Raw genomic sequence first — 24,361 nt, forward strand, 5'->3', positions numbered from 1 at the left:
TTTATTTTTTTTTTCATTTTTTGTAATTTTTTTGATGCAGAAATCCAAAAGAACTGCGAAATGTCCGAATGCTGAAGTTCTGAAGTCTATAACTCAACTAATATTAATCGGATTTTGAAGTGGCATACCTTTAAATGTTTCTGGAGCAATTCTCTAAAAATCTGCATTCAAATTTAGAAATTTATTTTTTTTTTCATTTTTTGTAATTTTTTTGATGCAGAAATCCAAAAGAACTGCGAAATGTCCCAAGGCTGAAGTTCTGAAGTCCATAACTCAACTAATATTAATCGGATTTTGAAGTGGCATACCTTTAAATGTTTCTGGAGCAATTCTCTAAAAATCTGCATTCAAATTTAGAAATTTATTTTTTTTTTCATTTTTTGTAATTTTTTTGATGCAGAAATCCAAAAGAACTGCGAAATGTCCGAATGCTGAAGTTCTGAAGTCCCTAACTCAACTAATATTAATCGGATTTTGAAGTGGCATACCTTTAAATGTTTCTGGAGCAATTCTCTAAAAATCTGCATTCAAATTTATAAATTTATTTTTTTTTTCATTTTTTGTAATTTTTTTGATGCAGAAATCCAAAAGAACTGCGAAATGTCCCAAGGCTGAAGTTCTGAAGTCCATAACTCAACTAATATTAATCGGATTTTGAAGTGGCATACCTTTAAATGTTTCTGGAGCAATTCTCTAAAAATCTGCATTCAAATTTATAAATTTATTTTTTTTTTTCATTTTTTGTAATTTTTTTGATGCAGAAATCCAAAAGAACTGCGAAATGTCCGAATGCTGAAGTTCTGAAGTCCCTAACTCAACTAATATTAATCGGATTTTGAAGTGGCATACCTTTAAATGTTTCTGGAGCAATTCTCTAAAAATCTGCATTCAAATTTATAAATTTATTTTTTTTTTCATTTTTTGTAATTTTTTTGATGCAGAAATCCAAAAGAACTGCGAAATGTCCGAATGCTGAAGTTCTGAAGTCCATAACTCAACTAATATTAATCGGATTTTGAAGTGGCATACCTTTAAATGTTTCTGGAGCAATTCTCTAAAAATCTGCATTCAAATTTAGAAATTTATTTTTTTTTTCATTTTTTGTAATTTTTTTGATGCAGAAATCCAAAAGAACTGCGAAATGTCCCAAGGCTGAAGTTCTGAAGTCCATAACTCAACTAATATTAATCGGATTTTGAAGTGGCATACCTTTAAATGTTTCTGGAGCAATTCTCTAAAAATCTGCATTCAAATTTAGAAATTTATTTTTTTTTTCATTTTTTGTAATTTTTTTGATGCAGAAATCCAAAAGAACTGCGAAATGTCCCAAGGCTGAAGTTCTGAACTCCATAACTCAACCAATCTTAATCGGATTTTAAAGTGGCATACCTCTAAATGTTTGTGACGCAAACTTCCGGGTTTCAACACAGGTGGATGGGGAATTTCGTTACAAAATATGGCATATTATGGTATGGCATTCCACTGTTGGACAACTATTTTTATTGCTATCGAAAAAATACTGTTTATTTGTTATAAACAAAAAAAAAACAGGAAAAATAATTTTGTCGAAAATCTGATATTTTCAAACGGGCCGAAAGGCTGCTAATAATTTTGTGCTGCTAATAAACATAGCTCACTGTGCCTATAAATACTGCAGTCCACAGTGAATGAAAAATAAGTGAAATAAATTATATGAAATAAATAATAAATGAAATAAAATACATTATACCTAGTAAATTGAACATCACTTGTGCCTAAGCCGTTTTATGAAGGCTCATTTAATTGAATTGGTAATAAATCGTAGTAAGTGGACTGGCGAAAAGTTCGCACCCTATGCGTTGCTCTCCTGGTAGAAGCGATCCATGCTGATAATCTCGTCGTTGGGCGCCATTAAGTTGAGGGTCGGGGCCGTGGGCATCACCCCCAGCCGATGGCTGCTCAGGGTGCCAATCGAGTGGCGATCGGCCATGGGATCGAGCGTCAGGCTGCAGTTGCGACTGGGACTCCTGTCCAGCTTGGCCTGGGAGAGATGCGACAGTTGCTGGGAATGATGCTTGGCCTCCGCAAATACGGTCTCTGTGGAGCGCGCCTGCTTCTGCTTGGCGTAGAGCTGCTCGAGGAGCTCCCGGAACAGCGAGGGATTGACGTTGATGCTCACGCACATGAGCACAAACCAGTCGCCGTATCCTGCGTTGGCCAGGACCTCCCGCACATGAGCCTTGGGCATGCCGCGCAGGTGGGTGCGCAGCAGCTGGAGGCGCAGTTCCGGGCAGCAGATGAGAAGCAGGCGGTAGAGGATGTTGATCGTGGCCAGCATCGCGATGAACAGGAACCACACGTACAGCACGGCGAAGATCTTCTCGTTCAGGATGTTCAGCGGCAGCATGCACAGGATGTCCAGGATGTTCGGGGTGCCGCTGGGCCCGTAGACGAACATCTCGCACTTGGCCACCTTGGGAAAGACGCGCGACGTCATCAGGTTCCAGAGGTTCCAGTCGTACACGGGTATGGCGGCCAGGGCGTGAATGTACTTGTGCCAGAACCCATTGAACACCACGTCCATCAGCCAGAAGTTCAGGATCTGCAGCGGAGGCGGGGTAGCTGTTACACACGTCACCTGGTTCTCAATGGAGTTTAACTCACGCTAATGAGCAGATTGAGCAGCTCGCAGAAGGCGTACTTGATCGAGTAGCAGCAGTGGATTGGGGCGAACTGGGCGCGGAAGTACCTGGTCAGCATCTGGAGGCGGGTGCGGTAGGTGACCTCCAATATGAGCGCGTCGCCGACCTCGCAGCACAGCTGCTCCATGCGCTGGCCTTCCCACACCTTCCACAGGAACGAGGGGAAGTAGAAGAGCAGCGACTGGAAGAGCAGGATCATGAAGACCCACTGGTAGTAGCGCAGGTACAACCGCTTGGTGACGCCACGCGTCTCCGGGCCGACTCCCTCGGCGATCGAGATGAGCCGGGCGTATTGCTCATTGTGGGCCACCAGGGCGCGCAGGCTGCTCAGGTTGAAGGCCTCGGCGGCGGCGCCGGCGGGCGAGTAGAAGGCGAAGTCCCAGCTGCTGGTGCCATCACGCTCGTCCTCCGCCGGCAGGATGTAGGTGCCCATGGTCCAGCAGTAGGACTGCACGAACTCCGTGTGCTTCTCGGAGCTGAGGCACAGGATCGGCTCCCCGAAGTACTGCTTCGCGGAGAGCAGGAAGGTGCAGGTCAGCAGGATCACGATGGTGCACTTGGAGTGCATCGTGAAGATGGGGTCGTATATGCGCACGGTCTTCAGGCGCAGATAGTTGGACAGCGGCTTCACGGCGGCATACATCGTTCCGGGATTCCAGTGGTTCGATTGGGATCACGTCTGGAGCACGTCTGGATCACGTCTCCACAGATCCGGCTTACTTGGGCTCGAATTTGTACGGCTCTCCCGACTTTTGTGTGACAATACGGCTCACTACTGAGTGGATTTTGAGTTGCCAGTGCTTCAGAGTTGCCAGATGTTGAATTTTTATAATTACCTAATGTCACACCTATTATTATTAAAGCAGAAAACTTTAAGCTCGCCTGGGATTCAGTGTTTTTAGCTTGGATTACAGTTAAATTTGATTGAATAACTTAGTATTTTAATAACAAGTATTTTTGTTTAATATATGTTGTACATATAATTATTTCATATACTTATAACATTATTTCATATGTAGATTGTATTTTTGAACGTCTGTTGTTTTGCTTATAATTTTAAGTAGCTACTTACTATGACAAGCAACATTGAATATGTTTCATATAAAATTATATAGCTCCTCTGCCAATTTAACAGTGGCAATTTGGGATCGTTTCCGAATTTTAAAAAAATTTAATTTTGCAAGGCAACGAGTAAAACGATATATTTGATTGGTTTTATAATGTTATGTGTTTTAAAGAGGTAGTATTTAGCTTACTTCCCCTTTATATATTTGAAGCACAAGAAAGTTATGTAATTATTATAATTAAACTCCGAACAATTTAATCTGCGTGTAGGTTGCTTTTCGAGTTGCCCACAACCATTTCAGTTAATTAAATTGAATTGCATTGTATAATGTCTTATTATCTTTCCGAATGCATTGTTGATACTAAATTTATATTAGGGATTATTTTGGCAAAGACTAGTGGCAAGATAATAGATAGTCGTTTCGTACTCACAACTAACTATTGAATAGAATGGCCGGATTTGTGAACCCATCCCCGATGCGATTATGAACAGCATTTGGAATTCCATCTAGGAGTCTAGGAGTCGACTTTTCAAAGCTCGTATGTATGGGGATCACGAGCTGTGGGAACGCCGGCGAATGGCAATAATAATAAAATGATTAATCGATGCTACATGACTGCATATACAAATAATTCCCAGCGGTGTGTCGTCATCAGCGTCATTACCCACATCGTAGTCCCCGTCATCGTTACCATCATCATCCTCATCATCCTCACCCTCATCATCATCATAATCAGCAGTTGGGGCTGGTGGGTGGCGCTCGGTGGGCAAATACATGGCCATCAACATAATCATCATTTGCCGGTGCAAATGTTTATTGTGGGAATTCGCTGGCTGCGACGTGTCGACCGGCGACTCCAAGTTGCTGCTCCAGCTTCAGTTCCGGACCCCATCGATTCACCCATCCATCCTGTTATCCTGCCACCTATTCCCGCCACAGCTCTCGCACAAAAATTTAATTTATGAATTGTTTCGTTTGTGCGTGACCAGAGATTTACAATAATCAGAAATCGGGAATCAGGCAACACGCTCAGGAGACTAATTAGTCCTGGCCGTATACTCGTTATATGGTGCCAAATTGTAATTATAATTTCTCGTGTCTGCCGATTGCCCCGTCCTGGAATCCCCTGCAGTCCCTCGGCCCAGTCATTATTTGGCAATAAAACGAGAATGACAATGAAATACCGAAGCCCGATGAAGAAGTCACACAGTTGGCCAATTGGGCTGGCCACTTAATACAGCTTAGATATCAGTTACATGCCTTGTGGGATTAGCAATGCACATTGAACACAAGGTAACTAGTGTTAGATTGAGATGAAAATAGGCATGCTCAGCACTTAATATAATCGGAAAATTACCATTACTACAAGCATGTGTACCCTTTTTAATTAATCTGGTTAGTAATGCCGGGTATTGAATTTATTCATTTCTGCATCTTGTATGGTCATATATTATAATTTCTACTGTGCGGCACTGTTCGTGTTTGTGGATCTGCCTTCGAAGTGTTTTGCACTTGGAAAACGTTTAAAAGCCAATTTGACGCTTTACGCTTCTCGTGACCTTAATTTTGATTCTTTTCTGAAAGGGAAAACTTATTTTGACTGGTAAGTAAGTCACTTATTTGTTCTTGAAGCGAGCAACTGTGTCACATGTGGAAATAAATTCGATGGGGCCATCAAGGATGCGTTCTCCCGTGGGAGAATGTGGTGCCCATGTGGAGCACAATGGGGCGTAAACCATTAACCGACACCAATCAATCGCAGCCAGGTGCTGATCCTGATATACTCGTAGTCAACCCAGCCAACTCGAACTGCGTGCGAGCTGCAAGTGGGCGAGCCCATGGAAGTTCGCTGACAGCTTTTTAAATATTTATTTAAATGAAATTCATTATTTAAAGCGATTTTTCATTGACCACAAAAACCGAAAAACGTTTGCCGTCCTGCCGCGGGCAAATAGTGGGCGTTTTTGTTGCCATTTCGGGGGGAGGGATGTCCTGCAGGATGGCGGATGGCAGGATGGCAGGATGGATGGCCGAAAAGGATGGATGGCGGCGCTGTTCTGCGCGAGCATTACGTTGGCCCATAGCTATGGCCACGCATTTCGTGCTTAAATAAATAAATTTAACAATTATGCGTGGTTGCGGTTGTTTTGGCTTTGATGGAGCCCAAGCATAATCCTATTACCGGCCGATTCGCCAGTTGCCACTTTTCCATTCGAAACCGGCCCACTCCCACTCCCAATCCCAATCCCAATACCATCCTTGCCCACTTTTACTAGCGTGGATGTAACTCCTGAGTGCGGTGACTGCTGTATGGCGAATGGTCGATGGCGGTTTACTTTTCTGCATAAATATGGCAAAGCCAAAGCAGCTGGACGGCGGCTGGTTTTGGGCCATCTCGATTATTGGATGCCCAATTTGGTTGAACTTTGTTAAAGTTGGCTATGATTTTTGGGGAAACTAGCGGGGCGCGTGTTCATTTCCATAATTGTCGTTGTTTTGGCAGAGAGTTGGGGGTTTTTTGATTTAGTCGCATCATCGGTCAGGTCAAACTGTTTGGTCAGGACACATATTTATAGATAAAAGCTTTTAATTATCAGCCCGTATTCATTTGATGGGTGTTTATTATCTAAAGCAATTCTCATTATTTTATTTATTCGATTGCATCGCTCGCCGTTTATTTACTCTCAAAATTATGAGTTGCATTTGGTTTTTAAATCGATTTCTAATAAAGAAATCAAGTATTATATATACGCGATATTTCAAGAACGTGGCTAACGGCATCAAAGGCTTTAATTACAGATTTTGATTTAGTGATGCTAAGCAAGTGGAAATTTGTAATGCCATTTTGGTCTAAAAAGCAGCCTTTATTTTCACAACGGCGCAACTTATTATTAATTCACTTTTGCATGCCAAAAATGTTTAAACAGATTTCATTTTAATCATTTTCGCACAAGTTTCTAGTTTGTTTGCGCAACTAAATTTAAAGAACTCGCACTAGAATTGTACTGGTTTCATTACCAATTTGTGTAATTGTTAAATTCCAAAGCCTGAATGTCTTTTGCAACAGTCGTAGTAATAAATTGGCGTTTCGATTTCCTTGTAGGATATGCTATATTTATGGGATAATTATTCAATGAGTTTCGTAGTAAGGTCAGGTTCGATCCAAATATACAAAATAGCCATTTAACAATTCCATTCCATCACTCTGACACTCTACGTTTCGCAACTTTAGCCTGAACTTAAGCCGCACTCAAGTCCCAAAAATACCCAATTACACTTTACTTTAAGCCCCAAGTGTTCTCCTGGCCAATGGACCACCAGTTCCAAGGAGGTATGCGGTCGCCTGTGCTGTCCACATCCGGAATGTCGTCCGCCGGGGCGCCTTGTCAAATGCACTTGAGATGCGCGACCACTCGGCACGGAAAAGGATTCCCCTCGTCCTGGGAACTGGATGACTCCGTTTCGGGTGCTCGTGCCACTAGACACGCAATTTATGCGTTTATTAATGCATTGTACGGTCCAAAAGGCCAAGTTCCCGGGCGCGGCCCTTTACTGCGATGGCTCCCGCGTTGACATGGCTTACCTCAAAGGCGACATCGCCATCGCCATCGCCATCCCATTACCATTCCCATTTCCATTTCCATCATCATCCTCAGCGTCTTTGGGGCCCTGTCCGTTATTATGTGCCAACATGGTCGTCAATACCACGTCGTTGGCCAAGACAAAGGCTAAGGCCAAGTTAAATTAAAGGCGACGATATCAGCATATGTCACGAGTGTGTGTGTGCCGTGTGTGTGCTGTGTGTGCGCCGTATGTGTGCCCACATGTTTCTGCCGTGCATTGTTCGATTAATGACTTAACGACGTGAGTTGAATAACTTTGATTTAGTGTCATCTCATTTTGCGTGCCGCACAACGGCTGTCTCCATCTGCGGAGCTCCAAAGCCCCGCTGCTCTGGAGCCATGGAGCCATGGAGCTCTGGTGCTGCGAAGCTCTTCCATCGCCAGCTAATTATATTTATTTACTGGGCGTGCCCAGGCGCGGAGGAGGAGCGGTGGACATGGGAGACACCAGCAAGTGGGACTGGCTGCCTTGAGCCTTTAATTATTATCAGAATCCCCGTAGCAATCAAACGGAGGCGCATGATGAACATATTTGATATGATTTGCGAACAAAGGAGCCGAGCTGGAGCAGCTCATCCGAATAAAATGGCTACATCACCCACAGCAGTGGGTCAGGGGTTAAGGTGTCATTTGAAGGGCTGACCAGCGGTTAAGTAGGGTCAGTTTGCAGCGATTGTGTGCTTAGCACTTAAGCCCCTTCAAATTGTTTAATGTTTATTGTGGGAAACTGTGCATGTGCATTGGAATATCATTGAATCTCAGCAAGCGATTGTTTCGCGCCTGAAAATAAGCATGATCCCATAACCCCAGGTTAAAAGTCCAGTGGTGTTTTCCATTTATCTCATCAGCACAGAGTGCTACTTGATATTTGAGATTTTACCAATAGCTTTTCCCCCTTTATTTTCGCTGCTAGTTGTACGATTTCCGCTTTGGTCATGTCTGGTGTTTAACCTCCGGTTGAGATCACAGCATCGATATTCGTGTTTCAAGTTTGATTAACATGTTTTAAACATTTATTCCATATGCGCGCATTTATATACTCGAATCCTGGCAGATTTGGCTCCAGTTGACCGTATGCGGATGTGGATAAGGCCCGGTTTGGAGTCCGCTTCTGGTTTAGATCACGTTTAATTAGCTCTAATGAATGGCCAGCTGACGGGGCACGTCGCCTGCTTCCCGGCTGCTTTTTCGAGGGCCGCCTGGCGGTGGAATTTCCCACACGATTTTCTATTAGTCCCAACCGCCCCCATGCCCAATCCCCCACAATCTATTCCGTGTGACTGCCCGTGCGGCGCTGGACTCCGGTATTTGGCGCGTTATTTGTAATTTGTTGTAAGTTTTGTGTTAGTTTTCATACATGCCGCCTGAGCGCCAATAGGGTATGTTGTATTCGCGCCGAGTTGTGCATCGCTATTAACGGTATGCTTCAGCTTCATATATTCTATGTACTTTGCTATATACTCGTCTATAGGGTATACCCACATGCGAGTTCGAGCAGTGTTTATGCTACCAAGCGGGGCAGAGAGTAATGGGTACTCCGTAGTCGTCCAGTTGGTGGGCCACACATGCTGTCCACACTCCTTGGCCTGAGCCACCCCGCCCTTTTCCGCCTGCCGCCCCCGCCCCCGCCCCCGCGCCTGCTGCCACGACTAGAGGACCGTCGTTGTTTTTATCGACATTGAAATGTGGCCCCAAAACAGTTTCAGCTCATAAAAATACAATTTGCTGCTGCTTATTTTTTACGAGGCACCAGAGGGCGATGCTTGGTTGGTCCCGGGGTCTTGGTCCTGTCTCATATCCTGTCCGATTAGCTCGGACTCCGCCTGGCAGCCAGCACCGACGCCTTGCCCAATCGTTGGCCAAAAACTATTTTCGAGCATGAAATGGTGCGGACACATGCTCCAAGTGCGTCCAATGTCCACTTTTTCCTGCTCCATACCCTCTCCCTTGTGTCGGGGTCGTTCGCTGCAGCGGAGACGTTTGGCCCGCAAGGAATGATCACAACTCGATGCAATCATTGCAAAGTATACCTGGAATCATAGAACATATTCACCTTTGGCAACCCATATAAGTAGTATTTAACCTTTTCCGCGCATGGAGTTAGGCCTGATACACTCACACTGGTAGTTTCCACCAGCTTGGAATACCAAATGCCAGCGATCGATGAGACTGAAGTACGGAACCCGTGGATAGTGTATAAATAGTTCGCTGACCACTGCGAACTGCCAGTGCTGTGCCCTTTGTTTTGTCTATTCGGTGTTTTTTTCCCGTTCGGTTTCCGTTACGTTTGTGGTGGTTTCGCAAGGACGAAGGCGGGAGGCGTGGTCACATGCAGCTGGGCTCGGGCATTTAAAACGTTTAAGGGATTTGTTTATGTGCCGAAGCGAGTTGGACTCAACTGGACGGGCGAACTGGACCAGTTCAGGTGGCCGGACATATATCGCTTCCCCATCTCCACTTGAAATTGGTAAAAGTTTGGCAAAACATAAAAACAATGAGCGGCCAGAGCGAGAACGGCCTGAATGAATGAGCCTATCTATTCATAATCCTGCTTAATAATCCCATGACCCATTCCGTTCTCCATTTGGCCCAGCTTCCAGCACGGTCAATTCCCGTTTTGTTATTTGCGGGAGGTCAAGGGACAAATAGCCTCGATTCGGAACAAGAGCTGTGTGCCACTGAACCTTGCTCAATGGTCATGCCGAAGTGAGTACCTACTTCCCTCATACATTACTGATGCAATTAAATTAAATTATTACTTAAAAAGCTGAATGATTAATTGGACAATCCGCATCACTAGAATCTGCTCAACCTCATCTTTTTAGCTTTTATACTTCCCGAGATCTCGAATCTTATACGGACCGATAAACGGACAAACGGACATACGGACAAACGGACATACGGACAAACGGACAAACGGACAGATGGACATGGCTAGATCGACTCCTAATCAGGAACATAAGCTTTATAAGGGGTTTACGATCGAATTCAGTATTAAGTGATGAGTATAATAGAGTGTTTGAATCCAGAAGTTCATAGAGGGCATTCATGACGACATTAGCTAATGGAGATTTTTGTGCAAAATAAATTATTTGCATTGGAGACCCATTTCAATTGGGGCAGCTTACCTCGAGATCATTGCGATTAAGCACCGGGTTTTCTATAATATATATGTATGCTCATGCATATTATCCTTTGCATTCGATTAGGTCCTTGCGCACACACTCACATGTGTGGTGTGTGCACACAGGCCACATCAAAGCTGTATATACTTGCACATATGTATTGGTATTCGGTCGGGCGGCACTGGGGGCGTGGCAGCCGGGGTGGCAGGGCGCAGTGCGTGCGGTTTGACGATAGAGCTTGTGGGCGGTGGGCGGAAGGACGCTGCAAAGTCGGTGCGGAGCCATTGCACTTATTGTATAATTATGCAGTTTAATGAATACTAAAAAGATGCCAGACTGGCGGCGGGCAGAGGGGCGGCGGCGGTGGGTGTTGCAAGGGGGAGTTTCTCGCAATAAATACAAAGCTGCGTGGCGGGGGGAGGCGAAAGGCGGGTGTTTGGCAGCATAAGCCGCAGCACAGAAAAAGCAAACAAAAAGGCAGCAAAATGAAAATAAGCGTATGTATAAAATTAAGAAAGCGAAATGAGGGGCATGCAACTACAGTGTACGTGTGTGAGTGCCAGTGTGTGTTGTGTGTCGTGTGTCCCTGTGCTTGTGTGTGTGTGTGTGTGTGTGTGTGTGTGTGCCAGTGGCCGCATGTTGATTATTATAGTTATTATTGCGCCGGGTTAGGGACTCCAGCGAAATGTGTTGCAGCATTTCAGGCGCCGTGGGCCACCGGACAACTCGACTCCGCCAAAGGACTCCGGCTCGTCCTGCCTCCTGCAACCCAACCCGTTTTGCTGCGGAGATAACGATGCGGTATTTAACATAAAACGTTTTGCTTATTGCCCTGCCTCGCCTTTGCCTTGCACCCGCCGCCAACTCGGGTTGCCATCTGAAGTTGGTTTCCGGTTTTTAGGGAAAGGATTGATACTCCGGACGACTCGGTTCAAGTGCAGTCCGCAAACTATCCGCTCAGCAGACGCATTCTGCGTGGGATTATTAGCATACGAAAATCGTAATTGGACAGAACACGTAGTTGGGTGAGTCCTGCGAGCCAAGTTCAATTTTCACAGCCAACACTAGTGGACTTATGCAAAGTGGCGTCTGGGAAAAAAGCGAATGGGAGCCAATAAAATTGTATGTGTATTTTACTTGAGCTCTTCAAAATGCTAATTATCTTAACTTAAATGACATTCGAAGTTTTGATTATCCGCAGTCAACTACAGTAGCCATGCATTCCCAATTCCTTAAGAGTTTTACCCAAAATATCTATCTTATCTATCAACCATTTTGCGATAAATATCTGTGCCTCCGCGGAAACTGTGCCAAAATGTTCTGAAAGTGAAATCTAAAACGCGTAACCGAACACACTAACTTTTCTGCCGTGCAAGCTTAGTTTTGGCGTTCTTTTTGTTTATAATTAGTACGCGTCTAGTCTGCACAGCTTGAATATCCGCGCAGGAAGTTGCTTTGCGGACATTTACCGGCAGTGCGGATATCCGCAGTCATTCGGAGCACACTTAAGCTGGAACTTTACACTTTTTGCTCTCTATTTTCTGGCCATCCTGCCACTGCGCGTTTTTCTTTTTAATTTGGTTCCTCCTCGAGCTGCGTGCGTGTGTGTGTGTTGGGCGGTGGGCGGTGGGCGCGGCTGCAAGTGTGTGTGTCATTTTATGCATGAATTTTTTAATAGCTTAAATATGCGCCAATAAAACTTTAGCACGCTCATCTTATCGCCAGCGCCTAGCAAGTTCTGAAGCTACACGGCACCTTCATCGCCAGATGACCTCCTCCACTTGCCACCTCCCACCTCCCACCTACCACTTCCACCCTTTGTGACCGCCTCACGTAGCTAATAAAAGCGCGGTGGGGCAGGGGCAGGGGGCAGTGGGGTTCCGCCGGAGTGTAAGGAACGATGGCAGCTGCCGACATGGCGCCGTGCACGTGCTCATCCACTTGCAGCAGGTGAGTGCGCCTCCCACCACCCACCACCCGCCACTTGGTGGCATCTTGACTTTTAACTAGCTAACTTGATAAGACTACAAAACTATACAATAAATATGCAAAAAGGCCAAAAGAAACGCGTGAAAAGAAGCGCAAGGAATAAAGCTGGCAACAAGGAGTGGGGAGAGGGGAAGGAGTGCTCGGAAGGACAACAGAATCCTGCGGAGCATTTGGAGTGTCCCATAAGTGAGGCGGAAGGCTGTGCATTTATATGGGCACACTTCAAAAAACAAGGAGTTGCATACTCGTACTTCAAAAAATATGTTTTCAATTGCTTCTTGTTTTGCAAACATAATAAATTATAAACACATTAAATTCCAGCTTGAAATGGGCTCAAATATTTCATGCAAAATACCACAAATTGGTTTCCATGAAGGGACAACTATGCAAGCATATTTACATTTTATTAATAGCAAAAATCATGTTGTCAGCCGTAGAATATAAGTTTTGCGTTGCATTTTGTTGTGTCTGATATCTGATAAATACAAAAATGAAAGCCAAGTATTGTGCCATCGCATTCAACTTTAAATATGGCTCAACTTGGCAGAGCAGCACTATAAAATGTATTCAATTTGAAATTGAGCAGCTGTACCTGACCATCGAACAGCACTAATGTTTCCTGATTTTATTCCAACTCCCAGTCCCGGCCCAATTTGGGCTTCTCATTTCCATTTAGGGCAGCCTCTTTTACGGCTCAAATATGCAGAACCTTTCCACTTTACACCTCCTTTCCCAGGACACCAGCATTCCGGAAATGTGCGTGCGTGTGAATGGGAATGGGAGTCGAAATTGGCATTGGCATTGACATTGGCATTGGCATAGTTTTATTTTTGCACTTCCATTACCCATTGACTTCTTTTCAGTATTACAGGCTTGTTATTTCATTAGCATAATCAAACTGCCGGAGGCTGCAACTGGGGCAGCTCGTTAGGGGCTGTGTGGCAGGATGTGTGGCATGTTGGCCCGATCGCATATCTTAATTCTTTAGTGAGCTACTTGAGCTACTTGAGCGCTGTGCTCTGTCCCGTGTCCTTGTGTCCTTGTGTCCTTGTGTCCTTTGGCCTTCCGGAGCACCTCCACCATTCAATCAATTCCCATCGCTCTTACCGTTGCTCCCATGTCGCCTTTGTGCCTTTTACTTCTCCTTTCACCCCTTCCGCCCTCAGCGCTCACCACGCCCCATCGTATCTGTCGTTCCGCTGGCAAATCTCTGCTGAACGCCATCATCTTCGTGGCAGTGTTGGCGACATAACAGGCACAACTCCGAGCCCAATCCCAATCCCTATCCCTATCCCGAACCTAAAAGCTGAACTTCGAGCTGAATCACGAGTTGTTTGCGCTTTTCTCGCGCGACAAAGACGTGCACTGTAAGAAATAAAGGTGGCATTTGCTAATAGCGCCAACAAAGGCCGCCTAAAAGTGGGCAACAATATTAACATTAAACATATAAGTAATATAACCAAACCTCTCACTTAACGCGGAAGGACTAACACATCTGTATTTAGTTCTTGAACTATTTCGCTTTTGTGGCGCCCAACCATTTATTTGAGCGATAGATTGTTTATTTGAAGATTGTTTCGCCTAGTGTGCAAAGTGTGGGGCGCCAGTGAGAGGCAAAGAAGTTGTGCGTTTTGCATAAAGTGCGCTTATCCCCGCAGGATATGACTGGCAATGACGCGAGTCAGCCCCGCTCCGCCGCCGCTGGAGGATCCCGCTGCATCCCTTTGCCGGATGTGCCGGTGTCCCGGTGTCCCGATGTGCCAATGTCCTGGCGGTGACGCTTCTGGTTATGCTCTGTCTAATTTCGCTCAAAGCCGGCGGAGGGAGCACTGTGACAACTCCGTTCGTCGCGTTCTTGGGGGCCGCTCGTCTTCTTGGCTTTTCAATTGCACGTGCCGAAATGCAGGTGGATGTCTGTCAGGTAGCGTTTCCGTTGCCGCGCCCGCCGACTCATCCTCATCCTCATCCTCATCCTCTGCACCACAGACACCCCTTTGCGTCCACTCCACAAGAATGCAGCATAGTTTTGCCTGTGTGTGTGTGGATGTCCTTTTTCCTGTCGCTTTGTGATTGTTTGTGTGCTTCTGGTTCTGTCGCTGCGCCTGTCGCTCGCTTTTGAGCTCCGAGCTTTGATTTATGTTAACGCCACCTGAAAAGCCCGCCCCCTCACGCCCCCTAAGCCATTGTGCGCCTGCCTACCGCCGCCCACCCAAATTGCCTGCATCTGCTGAGAACACGGCATAATGGTCAAGTGAAATACGGCCAACAAACTCATGCAGAGCCACACGCGGTTTACACAGCGGCGCAGTGCAAAGTTTATCAAAGGCAGGCGCTTTTGAAAAAGCCGTTTTCGAAATTTACTGCCTCAGGTTTCACGGCGAAGTTGCGCCGTTTGGTCAAATCCAAATGCATATGCCTGCTGAAATCGACTTTAAAACAGCCGAGTCCTTGAATCCCCATCCTTTTTGGTCGCACCAAAGTCGCTCGCAATTTATTTCGACTAGTGCATGTGGATGTCCCTTTTTTGCGATGTCCCTGCCATCTGAAGATGCCGTTGACAGCACATGGGCGCCATTTCCATTGAGCCTTCGTTCGCCATTCAAAGGTGTCTCATTGTCCTTCTGCCTGCTCGCACCTTTCCCCAATTAGCCAATTTCCCAATTTCCCAATCCCCCAATTTCCCGATTGAGGTGCCATCATCCGCTAATGCCACTTACCTCCTGTGCGTGGCTGCAGGACCTGCCAGGACCTGCCACTTGCTCAGAATGGGCAGCCGAAGGCAATTAGAAGCGGTGGCAGTGTCCTGTTTCCTGCATCCTGCGAAATCAATTAGCTTGCACTTTAATTCTACCTGTCAGTCGGTCACCTAATATTTGCCACACAAATATTCGAACTTTTAATGTGCCAGCGAAGGCAAAACTGCACAACGTTGAGTTTCCTTCACATAAGGATAGTTGCATCCACGGAATGCAGGCGCATCTGCAAGATGCATCTTCTATTCGCAACACAATGCGCGGCAATCAGTGTGTAAACAATTGCCGACCACGAGTCCGGTATTTATTTGTTGTTGAATTAATCAAATTTCAGTCGCTTTCATTCTTTTTTGTTCATACCCAATTTTATTTTTACGGCTTTTATTGCCGCTGTTGTCATCGGTGAGCGAGAGAGACAGCGAGCGAGACACAGACAGAGACAGAGACAGAGCGGGAGGGCGTTCAACTTTCGAATTGAATGAAATCAATTTCGCTCCATTGGATGTTTACCATTTTCAGTTACTTTCCCGCTGTTTTTGCAGCCGCCTTTTACGCGAATTTTCCGGACCAACTCAAACTCGAAGGACGTGGACATGGACATGGACATGGACAAGGACAAGGGCAAGGACGTGCAGGCGTCACGCTTGAACATCGCTTAAAGTCACTGGCCATTGCCAGCGGCACATCCACATCCAGTTCGAGGTGTTCTCCAACCCGACTGACCCCCACAATTCGCTCTGCCAGTGCTAATTATAAAGCATCGGGATCTGCGATCTAAAGTTTCAGCCGCACTCCAATCCCAGTCGGAAACCCAATCCCATATGTCGCAAAGTTTGCTCTCGTTTTTATTGTTTCTGGCGAGCCACTCGCTGTGCTATTAAATTCTGAATTAAGAGCCGGGCAGGTTAAAGCAGCTGACAGCCATTACGGCGACAAGGACGAAGGATGCAGGACGCAGGACGCAGGACGCAGGACACAGGACCTGCGATCTGGGATCTGGGAATACAGCTGTTAATTCACTGGCAGCGCTGCCTTTCGGGACTGGTCTGGCATTCTGAAATGCACAAGTTGAGCCACCAAAAGTGTGTAAAGCTTGTAAAATTGCTTAAACATTGCAGTAATGACCCTGAAACATCGCATTGTATTTGAGAGATACACTGGTGCACATAAAGTTCTAAGCTTTGCTTACAAGCATATTATATTATACTGGTGCAACTCAAAATGAATAAAAATCAGCTTTTTCGCAATAAAAATAACTCAATACACACGAGTTTATCAATATTTACGCAGGATGCCAGAGTAAAAGGAAACACAATCAAATGGGAATAATACAATTCCTGCAGCAAAGTGCCTGCCACTGCCACTGCCACTGATCCTGAATAAGGATAAGAACATATTTCGCTCTGCATTCGCTGGAATGCCTTTTAAGCCATTTCCTCAAGCCAACCACTTTTGGCCATCCCACAGGTGACCGTGCCGCGTTAATCGGCGAACAAACGGCACAAAGTCCGTAATGGCCATGGCCAGGACATCGGTGATTACTCCGTGCGGGAGCAGCTGTCAGCCGCGGGAATCGGGGGATCCATCGGTCCAGAATTAGTTCGCTGCCACTGTGAGGTAGTTATGGCACACACACACACACACACACAGTCGCACAGCTTCAGCTCGGAAACTCTTTGGCCATTTTCAGTAAATTGAAAAAGTATTAAATCAATAAATAAAAGTTGCACACACACACATCGATGGGGCGTGCAACTTTTTGGCCATGTGCGTGGGTCCCTGTGCTCCATATTGCCGCGCTTACGTTGCACATTTTCACAGTCCCCATGCGAGAATCCCTGCCACGCCCACAGCCCCCAGCCCCCAACCAGTTCCGCCCACTGATGGTATGACCATTTGGGGTTACACACGCCGCGTGTTAATTACTCAGAACATTTTAAACGGCACAAGGATCAGATGGCCCAGGGCTGCAGGGTGCAGGATGCAAGACGGACCAGCAAGGACCTGCGGAGAAATGGCCAAGCGGAAGGGGCTGGAGGCGGGCCACAAACAGTCAATGGCGACCCGCGAAATTTGTTGTATTGATTTAAAGCGAGAGACAGCCACCGGCGACCAGGACACCGAAGCCATGAGGCAGCTGGAGCAGCCAGGGGCATTGTTGCAGGTGGCTGACAGGTGGCAATCAATACAGCCAAACGGGGAGCGTCAGCAGTGATGGTTGCCATCCACGGGTTGCGGCTAAATCATACCCCTTGAAGTACCCTGCAAAGTAGGAACTGATAACACTGATTGCCAAGTAGAAATCGAATCTTTTCCATGAGACGAACCATTTTTATACATACTATAACTCCATTATATGCATAGTTTCCGCGTTGGCCAGTGCCAGAATGCCCAGAGTGGCCCATTAAATAGCGCGGTGACGAGAGTGAGTTTTAAAAATGCAACCAGTGCAGAAAAAGACGTGAACAGGTCGAAAAAGCGAGCAGCGCAAGAAAGCAATACCGGCAAATAAAAAACAATCGAATGGCAAATATAAAACGAGTTCTAAGATACCATCGCTGGCGAGGAATCCGTGAATCCGTGAATTCAGGAATCGAGGAGGCCGGGCATCCCAGCATCGGCGGAGTCATCTACATTCGATCAGATTTTGCCCGTGAGGAGGAGCTAGAATGTCTTTGTCAGTGCCATGTCAGGGATTTTGGTCCCTGGCATGAGTGTCCTCGATGGCAAGGACACCCAGGCGTGGCCCACCCACGGCCAACGGCTATTTCATCTCGTTCCGGAGAAGTTTATTAAGAGCGAATGCAAATTTCAAGCAGCGCCGGCAATTTAATTAGCAGCAAATTCAACAATTTCCATGCGCACACAGCCACACAAAGACACCGAAAGGGCTCGTTATTGTAAGGACCTTCCGCAGGACTTCCACTTTTGTTACTCCTTCGGAAGGGATGACACGGCCAGTGGGTGGAATGCGGACTGGGGCACACTTTTTATTAGAATCGTAAATAGTCTTTACGAGTTGTACGTGCCCAAAATTTGCAATAAGCCAAAAATATTCGGCTAGCAGCAACAACAAATTATCGGCTATGCCCAACATCCTCCGATATTCCACCTTCAAGGACTCGTCCTCGTTTTCGTCCCCGTCGCCCCTTTCAATATGATAATCATTATAATTATTATGTAAGCAATGTTTACGGCCCTGTAACTAAAAACAATCTGATGAATTGGAAACTTGTTGGCCGGAAATGGAAATGTTTCTGGCGCAATTCTCTAAAAATCCTTTAAGTCCTTAGTTTGTATTTTTATTTTGCGTAATAAATATACAAATTGTATCGAACTTTAAAATGTACATTTGCCTAAATTGCCCATTATGACTTAGCACCAACCTATCCATCTGACCAAATTGCATTTCTCTGTTCAAAGCTATCTTGAAGTACACATTTCATTTATTTATATGATGAGCGACAGTTGAGATTAGGCACAAAAACAACACCATTGCATTGTCCATGTCCTGCATCCTTCGAAGGCTAAATGTTATGGAGCACAAATACCTATAGTATTGAGACATCAGTGAGCATAACCCAGACGTAGTTCACCGCATTCGCCACACAGTGACCAATACAAGTCCCAAGCCTGTGGCTAAAATGTCCTCGGACACTTGGAGCTCTTCTAGATGTCTTCAGGCTTGCGTGCGGAGGAGGAAGGGGACACGACCTCAGCTTCAGCCATTTCCTGCTCCTCACCTTGAGCGGAATGAGATTCCTGGTCGTTGGTACGGTCAAGCGGCTCGGAGGAAGGGCCACCACTGAAAAGATATGTGGGAATATAATTAGAATAAACATAATTCCTCGTGGGATCTGTTCACCTATCCTGGATGCGCTCTAGTTTCCTTCGCTTGGCTGGCGGTTCCCCATCTGGACTTCGCTCCGGCTGGAGCTCTGCTTCCGCAGTTAGATTCCCAGTCAGATCGTCCAGGGCGCTGATAAGACCATCAACTTTATTGCACATAACTCTAAACTAATCATTCGAACTCACCTGTGCAGCAAACTGATGCTGTCCAGGTTTGCTGGATTCCTGTCCAGCACGCTTTGCACCTTCCTTAGCAGGATCGAGTGCACTATTTCCATCATACTGGTCACGCTAGCTTGCAACTGGCTGTTACTGTTCATGGTAGGTGACGGCCACTCCTGCGTCTGGGCGGACTGATACACCAAGTCCGCTGGCGAATCCTCCGTCTGGGTAGACTGATCCACCAAGTTCGATGGCGAACCTGCCTTCTTATTCCTCTGCTTAGGCACCTCCGGTATGAGGAACTTGTGTGGGGAAGAGGAACGGGCTTCCTTGTTTCCAGCTGGGCTTGCCTTGGACTTGTTCTTGTTCGGCATATCGAAGTTCAGTTGGGGATTCTCGAATATGGTTTCTCCGGCACGGGTTCTAGATGTGAACTGAGTTTGATTGAGACACGTCAAAAGCAAATGTCAGAAATAGGCACTGCCAACTTGATTGAAAATGAAGTGTGTGCTTTTATAGAAGGGCATTTCCAATTTCAAAATCTTTTATTGTTTGATGTTATGGTGTTGTAAAATTAGAAATGTCCCAAGGCCGAAGTTCTAAGCCCCATAACTCAACTTATCTTCGGATCAACTTATGTATCGGATTTTGAAGTGGTTATTGGTGGTATAAGTGGTAGTAACCTTTCAGCACCGACAAGAGCTCAACTACACTTTGACTTTAAAAATCCGCGCAATACTCGGTCATAAATGGCTTTTCTGATTGCTCGTTGCACTTGTGATTCCCAACCATTTCAAGCCGTCGAAACGTATGTTCATGTGTAAATGCATTCACCGATGAGTATATACTCGCATAGAGCGAATAACTTTTCCTTTTTTACTTATTCATGCACCGACTGACTCTTTGTGCACTCAACAATGCTGTGGGGTGAAAACGGCAGCGGCATAGATAAAAGTGTAAATATTTATAGCATTAAATAACGAAAACAAACACCGTTTTTGACATTTTAATTGAATAAAATCGTTTTGTGGTCTTTTAAGGATCATTTCATGGCCAGCAGATGGCGCTGCTCTGCGATTGACCCCAACCCTCCCACGCGCCCCTTTTACCACTTCGTTGAGTGTTTGTCTGGGGCATCCAAAATGCAAAATGCAAAATGCATTGCATGCAATTGCAGTTCAATTGCTATTTGTTGTGTTTGTGCAGCAAGTGAAAACAGTGGGAGGGGGGGAAAGTGGGTGGTTTTGGGCGGTCAAAGCCGGCACTGCACATACCTGTATACGTACAAGTATGCTTATGTATGTATGTATGTACATGCGCCACACACATCGATCATGTGCCGCCTACACAAAGAGAAATAGGCCGCACTTAGGCTAATTTGGAGCGGCCCCGATTTGCCTAATTGGTCCCTAATCAAATTACTCTTGAGACGACATGCCCAACCAAATAATCATAGCTTGAATTTATCTAATTCCGCATTTCTTTTCACTACCTGATTTCAGATGCTCTTCGATGCTCTTCCACAATGAAACAGTTTTCTCTATAATACTTTTAGTACACACGAAACTGGCAGGGCAGCTAATAAAATTTAAAAAGCAAACACTTTTTTTTGAAGTGTGGACGTGGTCTCAGCTTTCTAGCTTTTATAGTTTCCGATGCATCGGCGTTAATACGGACAAACGGACAGTGTCCGAATGTAATACTTGATTACCTATTGTTAAGATATAGAAATATACATTTACCTGTTAAAGTATAATGGCAGAAGATTAATATACCAAAAATCGCTTGAATGGAATAAGTTGAAGTCCAACCGAACGGGTTTTCATGTATAGCAGCACATAAGGTAAGTGCTGTTTCGAATGTGTTTACCTATGTGCATTTGCGAATAACGGTAACGATGATTATGACGACGATGATGACGATGATGATGGCGATGATGATGATGAGGACGATGATGCATGACCGGCCAAACTAAACAGCCAGCTGGCCATAGAAATAACAGGCAACACAAGTGACACCTAGCAGTGCCGAATCACCAAGCACCACCCACCACCCACCGCCCACCGCCCACCGCCCACCGATCCAGTGGGCCGCCCTGCTCCTTTCGAGAACCAAAGGCTACATATGTGTATGTATGTGTTTATCCTTTTTGTCGGCTGATTTGCATTTAATTTCAATGATTTTTTGAGCACTCGAAACCAGCACACCAACACAAACGCGCCAAAGTAGCTTTTTGTGTGTGCAGTCACACACACACTCGCACACCCACACCCACACACACACCACCCACGCCTTTTGTCACCCACTCGGACTTTTGCCAGACTGTTTTTGTTTTGCTCTGTTTTGTTTCGTGTTCATCGCTTAAGCTGCTTTAAATTTATTGGTTTGCACAGTTTAAGCGATTTTCGTTTTGTATTTTCCATTTGCAGACTCGCTGGCCAGCCGAACCAGAGCACTACTGCTCCCTTTCCTTTTGGTCCTGGTCCTGGTCCCGGTCCTGTTCCCCCATCTCCCCGTCCTCGGCAACCATTACCAATGGATACAACTTGCCAATTATGTTCGTTCCCCGGCCAATGGACTGCATCCCACCCGCCCCTAAGCCCCCAAAGTGAATATGCAACTGCTCATATTCGTGTGGCATATGCCAATGTCGATTGTTGCCATCCTACACCATATAAAAATCACAGAAAAGACAAAAAAGAGCCAGAGCACTGCACACTTTTGGGCGCTTTAAGCCCCACCCGCTGCGTGGGGATTCCCCCACCTGAGTGGGTGGCGTGCTGCATGGGGCATTGTCGCCGGCGCTAAATGTGGCATTAAAATTTTCGACCAACAAAACTGGTTAAGTCCGCGGCGCGAACGAGGAGTGGTTCCACCCACTAGAGATGGCCAAGGAAACTGTTCGATATTCAAGGTATTTGCACATTATGCATTCACTCAAGTGGTTAAGTTCGCAGTGGCAATACTGAAGTCACAAAAAGTATTTGATTTTGGGACATACTATCATTTATATACAGATAGATTGGCATACAAATAGATAGAAGGTCCTGTGTGATCTCTAGTGACCACGCACAAATAGTGGGCGTGGCGGGGCGGGGGCACACACAACTGCTAACTACACTGAAAATATGCGCCATTCCGCATGGGTGTGTGTGCGCCGCATTGTTGTTGTTCATGGCACAAGGTACAGGGTAGCAGGGGTAACTTTTTTTGGCCTTGCAGGGGGATAATTAAAGCAAATTCAAACGCCCCTTTAATACGACATAGCTTAGCTGAACTTTAGCCACAATATAACATCGGTGTGCTGCATAATATCTGAGTAATTTTTGCCTTGTATCGCCACTGTGCCCAGCCCATCCATGCGCTCATCGTGGCGACAGGGTACTAACTAGCTCAGCTGACCCCGCGTCCTCGTCCTTCGTCCTTCGTCCTTGCACAGTAGTTGTCGTTGATAGCTTGCCGCGGCTGCTTCCGCACTTAGCAGTACTTTGGACTAATTTTTAATGCCGCTCATATTTCGCGCACAGGAGCAGCCGAGCCGAAGGACCAACTCTGCATCTGCATCTGCATGTGAGTGTGCGTGTGCGTGTGTGTGTGCGTGTGAAACAGGTGCCGCCAAAAGTAATTGGCCAAAAGAGTGCCATCAGGCTGCGCGGCGCGATATTTATGCGAGCGGAGCATTCATCAGATAGGTTTTCTTCTCTCTCAGTTGGCGGAAGAGTGGCAAAAAAGATACTATATCTTAAACTTGTAACTGCTACCTATGGGAAACTTGAAAAATAGGGGGTAGAAATAAAATCAATACTGTAATATAGATACAAATGTTGTTCGCAATGTTGTGATTAAGCGAGTATCAGAAGCTTTAAGGGACCGAACACCGCTGGGAGCCCCGACTGCTGGGTGTGCGTTAGTCGAGTCCCTATGCCGAGCGGAGCACTGTGCGGCACTGTGCCCCCAAAATGCGGCAAGTACTGGCTGAAATCATTTCTGCAGACACTGCGTTGGCGACTTATGCATACATTTGTCCTTTTTTCGGGGGGCGCAAAAAAAGACGGCGTTTGTGTTTGTGCGGCTGCCTTATTTTTGTTGCCATTTTTGTTTTCTGCTTTATATTTTGTACCCTATTTTGTCCTTTTTCGTTTTTCTTTTTTCTTTTTTGTTTCTTGTTTTTTATTTTGGTATTTTTTGTTTTCTGCATTTTGCTGTGGCTGCGGTTGACTCGAGATATTTATTATTGTTGCTGAAAATGCTGTGTATCCTTGCGCCGGGAGTCCTCCCCTCCTCCTTCGCCCGCTCAGCTTTGTCCTGGCATTTGTGCTGCTGCTGGTGACGCATTTAAGGCTTTCGCATCATATAAATAAAAAACTAGCAAAGCGGAACAAGCTACATGAAATGAAGGAGCCGCGGCGGCAGAGGAAGATGTTGCAAAAGACAAAGGCGCCGTGGAAAGGGGCGGCGAATCAAGGACATCAGGACTGGGGGGCTTTACGGGCTTTAAGCCGCGGCCAGTGAGGCGGAGAGGAGCATCTGTGATGCGCCAATGCTTGATTTATTGCACCCTGGCAGCCCTTATCCGCCGCCCATTGGCCCGGCCACGCCCACTTACAGCGCACAGTGGCCGCATTTATTGTCTACCCACCTCCAACAACAACTCCGCCGGAAATAAATAATCCTTTGGCTTGGCTTTTGAATTTATTATGTTTGTTTTATTTCTGTTTCGCTCATTCTTTTTATTTGGCTTCTCCGTCGATAGTAGGTTTGATTATTATTATTATTATTATTATAGATTATCAATTTTTCATAGGGTTTAGTTCGGGATTCGTGTTTGTTTGCAGCTTGGTATCCCAATATCGTTATCGTTATCGTTATGCACCTGTATATCTTATACTTAGCCCACAGTTAACATTACTCATAGGGTATAATAATGCAATGTGTGCTATGCTATAGGTTAGACATAAGGTAATGATGATGGGAACTGGAGTGGGAATGGGAGTGGGAACTTACTTATGTAGGTCACACAATTATGCTATTTTACAGTTAATCGAAGACGTTATCGCAGTATTAACAATCGATAGTTTCTATGGATACTTTCCACTAGTTGTATTATTAGTT

The 24,361-nt window shown here is 45.7% G+C and overlaps 1 protein-coding gene across 1 annotated transcript; it reads right to left on the reverse strand.

Annotated features, from left to right (window-relative positions):
- Nucleotides 1-1,775: 1,775 nt before the first annotated feature.
- Nucleotides 1,776-3,571, reverse strand: LOC6550369 (innexin inx6). Its single transcript, XM_001977830.3, has 2 exons — nt 2,644-3,571; nt 1,776-2,581 (listed from the first exon to the last, which is right to left on the reverse strand). Exons 1-2 carry the CDS (start codon nt 3,322-3,324, stop codon nt 1,832-1,834), a joined length of 1,431 nt encoding a protein of 476 aa, XP_001977866.1. The 5' UTR covers nt 3,325-3,571; the 3' UTR covers nt 1,776-1,831.
- Between the last annotated feature and the right edge of the window lie 20,790 nt (nt 3,572-24,361).

The sequence above is a fragment of the Drosophila erecta genome, unplaced genomic scaffold (genome assembly GCF_003286155.1).
Source record: "Drosophila erecta strain 14021-0224.00,06,07 unplaced genomic scaffold, DereRS2 tig00000126-arrow-pilon, whole genome shotgun sequence".
NCBI lineage: Eukaryota > Metazoa > Arthropoda > Insecta > Diptera > Drosophilidae > Drosophila > Drosophila erecta.